This window comes from Pinus tabuliformis, chromosome 7 (assembly GCF_031772625.1).
Source record: "Pinus tabuliformis cultivar Carrire ecotype Pingquan chromosome 7, CPIR1, whole genome shotgun sequence".
NCBI classification, from domain to species: domain Eukaryota; kingdom Viridiplantae; phylum Streptophyta; class Pinopsida; order Pinales; family Pinaceae; genus Pinus; species Pinus tabuliformis.
In genome coordinates, this window is record NC_142293.1 from 89,744,254 (window position 1) to 89,754,705 (window position 10,452).

Below are 10,452 nucleotides of genomic sequence, written 5' to 3' on the forward strand. Positions count from 1 at the left end.
ATGCAAGGAATGGCCAGCACAAGCACTGGTATGGGTATGTTTAACACCCAGCTCCCACAGTTTAATGGGAAGAACTATGACTATTGGGCAATAACCATGACAGCCCTGTTTGCCTCTCAAGATTTATGGGAAATAGTTGAAGATGGTTTTGAAGAACCAGCAGATGAAACTGAGTTCAATGCATTAACTCAGGGAGAGAGAGATCAGCTGAAGAGCAATAGGAAGAAGGATTCAAAAGCCCGTATGTTGTTGTATCTAGCAGTAGACCAGAGTGTGTTTCCAAGGTTAGCAGCAGCTAAGACAGCAAATGAAGCATGGCAAACCCTCAAGACAGCCTATCAAGGCATGGAGAGAGTGAAGACAACAAAACTACAATTGCTGAGAAAAGATTTTGAGAATCTGTGCATGAAGGAGTCAGATAACATTGACTCATTCTTCACTCATGTGATTGGTGTAATCACACAAATGAGAACTCATGGAGAAACCATTGAAGATAGAAGGATTGTGGAGAAAATATTGAGGGTCTTACCCTCAAGGTTTGATGCCATAGTCACCACCATTGAAGAGACAAAGGATCTCTCAAACTATTCAGTTGATGAGCTACATGCATCACTGATAACACATGAGCAGAGGTTGAGTAGGAATGAAAACTCATCTCTTGAGCAAGCCTTCAAGACCCATATGTCCTTTGGAAGAGGAAGAGGTCAAGGCAGAGGAAACAAGAGAGGAAGAGGCAGAAGCCAGAACAGAGGTGGAAGGAACAGCCCAGCAAATGCACAAGGAAGAGGCAGCAATACAAATCAGAACCAAGGCCAAGGCAGCAGCCAACAAAGAGAAAAGTATCATGCTCAAGGACAAAGGTATGATAAATCTAATGTTCAATGCTATTATTGCAAAAAGTATGGACATTATGCAAGTGATTGTAGAAAGAAACAGCATGATATGAACAGTAGACAAAATGCAAATGTTACAAGAGAAAACAACAGTCAAAATAATGTGTTGTTAGCTTGTAACATGGCTGAAACAAACAGTGAGGACATTTGGTTTTTAGACTCAGGTTGCAGCAAACATATGACAGGAAACATAGCCTTCTTTTCTGCCCTAGATAAAAATGTGAAATCAGAAGTCACACTAGGAACTGATAGTAAAATCTCTGTTATGGGAAAAGGGGAGATAAAAATATTTACAAAGCAAGGAGAAAGGAAAACCATAGCAGATGTCTACTATGTCCCTGGAATGAGATGTAACCTCTTGAGTATTGGACAACTTGTCCATAAGGGGTACAATGTCTTCTTTAAAAATGATGTGTGCACCATCATGGATATACCACCCAGCAAAAGATGCATTGCTGAAGTAAAGATGACAAGGAACAGGATGTTCCCTCTTAGAATCAGGGCAGATTTGAAAAACAAGAATGTAATTGCAGCAGTCACCCAAGAGGCCTTCCAAAGCGTGCCAAAGGATGAAAATTGGTTGTGGCACTTGAGATTTGGTCATCTCAATTTTGGAGGTCTAAATTTGTTGAGCAGGAAAGGAATGGTAAGAGGATTACCATTGATAGAGAAACCGGACAGCCTATGTGAAGGTTGCATTTTGGGGAAACAACATAGAGAAAGTTTTCCATCAGGGAAGAGCATAAGGGCAAAGACACCCTTAGAAATCATCCACTCAGATTTATGTGGACCGATGCAAGCTCCATCATTAGCAGGCAGCCAATATTTCCTAACATTCATTGATGACTTTACAAGAAAGACTTGGATATATTTCCTTAAAAACAAAAGTGAAGTGTTTGAGAAATTCCAAAACTTCAAGGCATTTGTGGAAAACCAAAGTGGGCTGCATATAAAAGTTTTGAGAACTGATAGAGGAGGTGAGTATATCTCCAAGGAATTCCTAAGATTTTGTAGAGAAAATGGAATTCACAAACAGTTTACAGCAAGGTACACCCCACAGCAAAATGGAGTTGCTGAAAGGAAGAACAGGACCATCATGGATATGGCGAGGAGCATGTTGAAGGCAAAGCATTTGCCAAATGATTATTGGGCTGAAGCTGTAAATTGTGCAGTGTATATTTTGAACAGGTGTCCTACAAAAGCAGTGTTGAACAAAGTGCCGGAAGAGGCATGGAGTGGGAGAAAGCAAGGTGTCACCCACTTGAGAGTTTTTGGATGTGTGGCCTATGCACACATACCAGATCAGCTAAGGAGGAAGTTGGACAGAAAAGGGGAGAAATGTCTTTTCATTGGATACAGTGATGAATCCAAAGCCTACAGGCTGTATATCCCATCTACCAAGAAATTTTTTGTAAGCAGGGATGTTCAATTCATTGAGGAGGAAGCTTGGGATGGAAGCATAGAGAAAACAGTGAATGTCAAGAACTGTTTGTCTCATGATGAAGATGAAGAGGAAGTGGCTGAAATGCATCCCCAAACAGCAGCGCCAACACAAGGACAACAAGGAACACCATTGAGGATAAATGAGAGTGCTTCTCCAAGCACACCACAAGGAGGAAATTCAAGTGCATCTTCAAGCACTTGCACACCAAGTGAAAGAGGTAAGAAATTTAGGAATCTAAGTGATATTTAAGATGAAGGAATGAATTCCTTATTTGCCTTGTATTGTCATGTTGATGATCCTATTCATTTCGAGGATGCAATTAAAGATAAGAAATGGATAGAAGCTATGGATGAGGAGATGAATGCCATAGAGAGAAACAAAACATGGGATTTGGTTGAGCTACCAAAAGGCAAAGAAGTCATTGGTGTGAAATGGGTCTATAAGACCAAGAGTAACGCTGAAGGCAAGATAGAAAGGCACAAGGCAAGGCTGGTTGTCAAAGGGTACAAGCAGCAGTATGGGAGAGACTATGAGGAGACTTTCGCACCGGTTGCAAGAATGGAAACCGTGAGAGCAATGCTGTCCATAGCAGCACAAAACAAATGGAAAGTCTACCAAATGGATGTGAAGTCAGCATTCCTAAATGGAGTGTTAAAGGAAGAGGTTTATGTTGAACAACCTCTTGGCTATGAGAAGAAAGGTGAAGAGCACAAAGTGTGCAAATTGAAGAAGGCTCTTTATGGGCTGAAGCAAGCGCCAAGAGCATGGTACAGCAGGATAGATTCATATCTATTGGATAATGAATTTGACAAATGTGAAGGAGAACCCACAGTCTACATCAAGGAAAAGGATGGTAAAATTTTAATTGTTGTCTTATATGTTGATGATGTTATTTTCACAGGTAATGATAATCAGCTCATTGAGAATTTCAAATCAGTCATGAAAGAGGAATTTGAAATGACTGACATGGGTTTCTTGAGATACTTCTTAGGCATAGAAGTAGATCAAAATGAAAAAGGAATTTTTATCTCACAAGCAAGATATGTAAATCAAGTACTGAGCAGATTTAACATGCAAGAATGCAAGGCAGCGATCACTCCCACAGTAATGCGATTAAAACTCAGCAGAGAGGACAGCAGCAAGGATTTTGATCCTAGTTTGTACAAGAGTATTGTTGGCAGCCTTATGTATTTAACAGCTACTAAGCCTGACATTATGTATGCTGTTAGTTTAATTTCCAGATTCATGGAGAGGCCAAAGGAGGCACATTGGCAGGCAACAAAAAGAATTTTGAGGTATGTCAAAGGTACCAAAATGTTTGGAATTTTATATAATGTCTCAGAACATTCAGATTTGGTTGGATACACTGACAGTGATTGGGCTGGAAGTGTAGATGATCGGAAAAGCACTTCCGGTTATGTTTTTCATATGGGTTCAGGAGCCATTTCATGGGCTTCTAAGAAGCAGTCCATTGTAGCATTGTCTACAGCAGAGGTTGAATATGTGGCAGCTACAGCAGCAGCATGTCAAGCAGTCTGGATGAGAAGGATGTTGAGGAGCTTAGGCCAAGAGCAGGCAAAAGCGACAGTGATTTTTTGTGACAATAGCTCAGCTATTGCATTGTCAAAGAATTCAGTGTTTCATAAGAGAACGAAACACATTGATACAAGGTTTCACTACATCAGAGAATTGGTGAACAATGGAGAAATTATCTTAGAACATTGCAGGACTCAAGAACAGGTAGCAGACATCTTGACAAAGCCATTGGATCAGAAAAGCTTTGAATTTTTGAGGAAGTGTTTGGGTATGACCGAATGCCCAGCTGTTGAAATTAAAGGGGAGTGTTGAAGTCATAATTTCAACGCAGCCGCACGTACTACTCCAAAACCACCACAGTGAAACCATAAACCGCCCAGAGCATATCGCACCGCTTTTGTGTAAAAGTTGTTTCTGTATTTTTGGCTCCGATGCGATTTGGTGCAGACGCGTGTCACTCACCTGACATCAGCCAACGTAATTTATCGGAAGCTAAAGTTCTGTAGCATGAGGCCTTCTGATATTCTTCTCCACCGTTCGATTGCTTCCATCGCTCTCCACCGTCGATCATCTGAAGTTGCATATGGGCCCGCATTAAATCAAGGATTGCGTGGAGTGAATGTCAATTTTGGTTGACCATACCTTCTAATTAATGAAGTGTCATATATGTAGGTGGATAGTTAATGTTTTTTTTTTACGGCATGTATTAATGTTCATAAAAACGTGTTGTATTTTTTTAAGTGCGTTGACCATTTTGTAATGAACAATATAACAAATGAAGTGTGCTCGTGTTGTGGTTGTTGCACACGGGAGGAAAAGAACATTGGTGTTCGCAGCAGCGTGAAGAACCAGAGGATGTATGCACAGCAGTGCACAAGATATATTCTGTAATGTTTTGTTTTGACCTTTTTTTTTGTAATGGAACGGTGAAAACGCAAGGCGAAATGAGAACTGAGCCCGTAATGTTTTATGTGCTGAAGGTTTTTGTAATATCCATGAGCGTATAATGAAATTGTTTTACAGCAGTAAACTTATGTAAATTTTTATTACAACAGTAAGGTGTCTTTCACAGCAGTGAATGTAAAAAGGATTTTACAGTGGTAAATCCCTCTCAGTAAAAGAGGATGAAGTTTGTATCAGTTTTTTAATAGAAATGTTTTTTATGGTTGTGAAATACTCTGTTTCTCAGTGAAATTTTTTAAGCTTCCCTGTGCACAAAAGGATCCTGTGGAGGTAAAACAGAGCATTTCCTCTGTGTGTTTGAATCTTGGTTTTTGGTATTTTCCCATCGAAAATTCCCAACAATAATACCGTCAATGTGAGTCATCGAGGACCAAAATGATGACTACAACATTTTTATTTGTTTCTTGAATGGAATTGAACATAGTCAATGGCATATGCAAGGAAAGTTGGTAAGTATTCAAAAAAGCAAGACAAGATCCAAGACCAGTTGGACTGCCTTGAGGAGAGAATCTCCCATGTTAAGAAACATGTACAAAACTTTCCTCAATGCCCTCAAATATCGAGGATGGGTCTTGATATTCACAATCCAAGCCATTCCTCTAGCAATTAGTGTATGTTGGGTGCATCATGATCCTTTTTATCTTTTGGTTTATCTGCGCTATTAATCAATCTAGGCCTTGTTCTAGGGTAATAATTATGGTAAGAGTGAGGCCAACAATATTTTAATTAATTGTAATTGTTATAATTCTACGAATTTATAGAAGACCTTGATTTACAGAAAAAGTGTAGAAAGGAAATAACTACTTTTGAGATAGATCTCAACCTTTGATCTGTAAGAATATTATAGAATATATCATAAAGGTTAAATCAATACCATCCACATAATAATGATTTGTAATCAAATTAAAATTCTAGAAGTTTTATTCCAAAATAGACATCCATCTTGGGTTAATAATAAAAAGGATAATTTAAGGGGCTAACATTTGTAAATGGGTTAATCTTCCATGTAAGTGACCATGAATGCATGATGGGAGGTTTGTCATGGAAAAGGTGGTAATGTATGTGTTGTTAAATGTGTAAGTAGTTATACATGTAAAGTTGTAACTACTCCCTCTCACCCCCTTATACTTTCTCACGTTGAGGAAGGTGTTACTTCTTGTTTAACTTGATCCCCAATATCTGTTATGAAGGTGGGTTTACCAAAATATGTCATTTTCACAAGTTTTTATAGTTAAATTCTGATAACACCATTATATTAGCTCATTGATATCTTTCAAACAATACCAATTTTACCTCGATCCATGTCATGTATCAAAAGTTATGGTAATTTGTAACTTGGTCTAAAAAAGGGCACATTAATAAATTTGCCAAAGGTCATGTAACTCTGATATGTCATCTTAATGGGATCCGCCATAATGGTCCACATCATGATGCTTGATGGAATCACCACTTAAAAAATTCTAAATTAAACAAAGATGAGGGGGTAGTCGGTGGTGAGTGATGGGCAATGGACAAGTTTGATGATGGAAACACGGTTGGGTAGGTTGTTCTTCCACCAACTTGCTAGATGTGTTATAATATGTGATGGTTGCAATGGCAGGCGATGGGTGGTGGGTGGCATAAACCCTCTAGCACTCCAAGTTCCACCTATAACCCACTCTCTCTAGTCTTAAATCTACTTTGATTGGTACTTGGTCATTATTTAAATATTTCCTAAGTTGCAAGTTACGATCGATCATCCTTCATGACATGATTCCATTGGGGATTAGTTCCTCCAGTGTTTGCTCGATATTAGTCCTGCTAGCATAGGAAAGAAGCTAATCTCTCCTATTTCTTATCAGATAATGTGGGTGCATATAAGATACGAGTTGGATTTATAAAGTAAGAAGGTGACTACCACTCCTTGCCTAACTATACAAAGTCTTAATGCATAATATGGCCCAAGGCCTAAAGCCCCAAGGGGATGTGTAATTAGGGAAGTTAACACCCAAGGCTTAGACGCATAAATAGGAAAAGAATTCCAATGTCCAGGTTATTTGACTACTACTCTCCAACAAAAAGCACAGTAGTGACTCACTCACTGTTATTGGATAAATTGTTCTTGCAGACAACATCGATCTCCCTAGATTTGATACCTATATTTACAAAAAAAAAATTAGAAATAGAAATATAAAGCTTTCCTTAAGTCCATTGCAATCAAATCTTAGATAAAAACACCAATGAAAGGAGTGAGATAAGTGAGTCGTACTTTTTTATCATAGTTTGTCCTCGCTAGTTACTCAAAATGATGTATCTTTGAGCCTTGTCTTCAGTGCTCACAAAGAAAACACTTGTAGAAAACATAAACAAACAATAATAAAATAAAATCTAATCCAAATATGATTTGGCATGAATTATATCTATATGATCAAGGAAATGTATACCGAAAATCATCAAACATAGACAATGATTATGAGAAATGAACATATAATTGTATTATCACAATAAAATGGTTACAAATCGATGCCTTCTCACTATAGATTCCCCTTCCATCTATTCCTCATCTCAACACCTTTCTTCAAAAGCTTTAGGATCATAAGTTGGATACTTTAGTAGAGTTTCAATGAGAATTTAAGAGCCAAAGTATTTATGAAATCAACGAAGATCCCTCTCTCAATTAATTATAATTGTATTTGTAGGCTTAAAGGAGGCTTAGAAGAGGAGGTCAAGATTTGGTCATATAAGGGATGTGAGTTAGATCTAAATTAATCAAGATAGATGTAATCCATGAGGCTTATCTTGTAGAAACTTCTTGCTCTTATGTTTTCCTTTGTAAAGGAAATGTCACATCTTGTAAACAAGCAACTTGTGACAGTGTTGCACTAACATTTATGCAACATACGATGATAAACCTAATTAGAGAACCTAATTTAATATGGATGTAGATTTTTGAGAATATGGCCACAACATGCAGGTCGTCAACATGTTTAATCTACTAGTTTACCTAAGTTGAATCAAGTTTGAGCCCTTTAGTCGATGATGCACCCTTGAGACACAATGACCTATATACTTGATCTCTTGCAAATTGAATCCTCTTCATCATTCTTAGGATGGCCATTAATTTCTTTGAGCTAGGAACTATTGAGAGTGAATGGTTTTGCTACATTCTATTCAATGTTATAGATGGAATTAGATAGTTTATCTTCTTCATGGATCCTATGATGTTTAATTTCCACCCATACATAGTTGCATAAAAGGGTTTTAAAGATATTATAGGAACCATATATACTCCAAATTGCTGATGGTAATGTGATTAATGGAGCCTTGATTACTAGGGTGGGCCACAAATGAAATTATGAATGGCTTCTTTTCCTTAAGGTACTTAAGATTGTCCGAAATTAAAATTATTTTTTTATATTGGGATATAAACGACACGACCATAATCGGTATCAGACTTAACTAGTAGCGCCAATCTTGATATCGATTTTAGATACACGAAAAAATTGCAAGAAAAGAAAAACCGAAAAACGGTGGATAAATTAAAACAAGAATCTTCTATGTAAAGTAATTCGGCCATAAAATGTTAATTTCATAAACCCAAAGTGCGAAGTAGAGTAAGTCAATTTTTATAACATTGCATTGGTTTTACAGTACTGCTCGTATATTTGTGAGCTTCGTGGAAACCCTTATAGACTTCAAACCAGAATACTCCAATGTTTCATTTGAAGAAGATTTCTCGGCGTTGCTTTGTTATTCTAAGCGAGATCCCAAATCAAATGGAATATTAAACATTTTATAAAACAAAAAATACTTATGAACTCGGGTGAAATTGCACCCTACTTGGAATAAAAATATAAGATAATTGGAATATATCATAGTTGGGTTTGCCTTCACAGTTGCTGTGCTTCCGTTTGAGTTTAATTAGTTGACAATCCGGCAATTTTTCCTGATCTCCCCCTGCGACCCTGTCAACACACCTATCTCACCCATCTTCACCATTGCCCTTCCAAATTTCTTCCTCCATATGGACGGGTATTTGGAGTTGATCTTCACCATTCTGACTGTCGATGGAGTCGACATCAACGTCTGATCAGAGGTCAACACTCCACGTTTCACTTGAAGATCAATGTAATATTTCTCATCTAAACGTCTGGGTGTCAATGAATCCAAATGCACGGTTGGATCAGAATTTGAATTAGAAGTAGGGATTGGGCATTTGGCTTTCAGTGACAAAGCGAATCGAGGGTCCATACTGGGATCCTGATGACCTGTTCCACTGAAATTGTAAAACCTGTTTGCGCTGAATGAAGAGCAATGAGAAACCCCGATAGAGTGCGCCCCTGAAAATATATATTAAATTATGTTAAAATACGATTGGCGACGGGATATCATACGTTCAGTTCAATCAAATATATATTTGGATTATTGTTAATCAGTAGCTGTAGCTACCTGAGAGAGTGACCATGTCTTCCACTGACAAAAATTTTGCAGCGAAATTTTGTGTGAGTTGGTTCACATTGAATTGTGGAGCAGGAATGTTCCCTGGGATGTCTGATGCTCGAGAAATCCTTCCGTCTCTTCGTCCCGCTGGCACTTCCCAAATTAATCCGCCAGCCTGCGCTAGCCAATATACGGAAATATGAATATAAAGATATAGTTACAATATCACAGAGCGAGAAATAGAGGGTATGGGTAGGTTAATTACTTGGTGGGCGCTATCTCTTGCAGCAAAGGCAAGGATGTCAGCGCATGAGACCACGTTCGGGCATTTGTCTTCCAAAATAGACTTTGCTTCATCAATTATTTCGAACCCATGGAGGCTCGGATTGTTCGCGGGTGATTCCTTCTCTGCTTGATTTCCTGCTGTAGAATCGATCAGTATTGATCCATCGCAACCCTGCAACCATCAATGGGCAGATTATCGCATGAAATTGATATACACCACTACATATATGATATGTAATTATAAGAATGTATACTTACTCTGACGAAGCAGTCATGAAAATGCATCCTGATAAGAGCAGGTGCAACGCCAGGATTTGCTGTCACGGCTTTGGCCACAGCTGCACCTACAATCTCCTCCGCCTCTGGGCACCTATCGCGGTAGTAACCCACCTTTAACCCATTCGCATTCGTTACTATCACAAGAGCAGATGACACTGCTACCATTAACATTGCAATATTAACTAAATTAAGCAGACAGCGATTATCAATTGACCGATAGTCCATTTGGAATGATGCAGTTGAGTCAATTAAAGATGAAGTAACAGATGTTTCGGTGATCGAGTGACTCGCAAATTGCGTGTTTCCACTCCGTTTAATGTGTGCGGAGGCTGAAGATGGAAGCAAAGAAGACAACAATCTTTTGCGTAAGGTAATAAACACTTGATGTTAGGGGACAATCGGCTCATGAATAGATGAACGAATATAGTGGCGCCATAGTATTTAAAGGCATGTCACCTTGGAGCGTAAGTGGATGAGGGTGAATGGCGATGGCAAAATTGACACATGTACATTGACCAAGAAACATGATGGCCAACCTTTCTCGCTTGCCGGGGTATGCAAGGAGGGATTTAAAAATTAACACAATTTCTTGTTTTCCGTGTATCACCAAATACAAAGAGCTAACCAGCCATA

General features: G+C 38.5%; 1 protein-coding gene across 1 annotated transcript; it reads right to left on the reverse strand.

The window, feature by feature from the left end:
* Positions 1-8,424: 8,424 nt before the first annotated feature.
* On the reverse strand, positions 8,425-10,214 carry LOC149245403 (peroxidase 5-like). The gene is made up of 4 exons (XM_089455582.1): positions 9,799-10,214; positions 9,521-9,712; positions 9,265-9,430; positions 8,425-9,155 (listed from the first exon to the last, which is right to left on the reverse strand). The coding sequence occupies exons 1-4, from the start codon at positions 10,042-10,044 to the stop codon at positions 8,737-8,739; spliced, it is 1,023 nt and encodes a 340-aa protein (XP_089311708.1). The 5' UTR covers positions 10,045-10,214; the 3' UTR covers positions 8,425-8,736.
* Positions 10,215-10,452: the final 238 nt, after the last annotated feature.

Bases quoted from the DNA above. Each gene is read 5' to 3' on its own strand.
- LOC149245403 (XM_089455582.1), bottom strand. From the start codon at position 10,044: ATGGACTATCGGTCAATTGATAATCGCTGTCTGCTTAATTTAGTTAAT. The intron at 9,431-9,520 runs GTAATTAACCTA...TGGCTAGCGCAG, and splicing joins CAAGAGATAGCGCCCACCAA to GCTGGCGGATTAATTTGGGA. The intron at 9,156-9,264 runs GTAGCTACAGCT...ATATATTTTCAG, and splicing joins AGACATGGTCACTCTCTCAG to GGGCGCACTCTATCGGGGTT.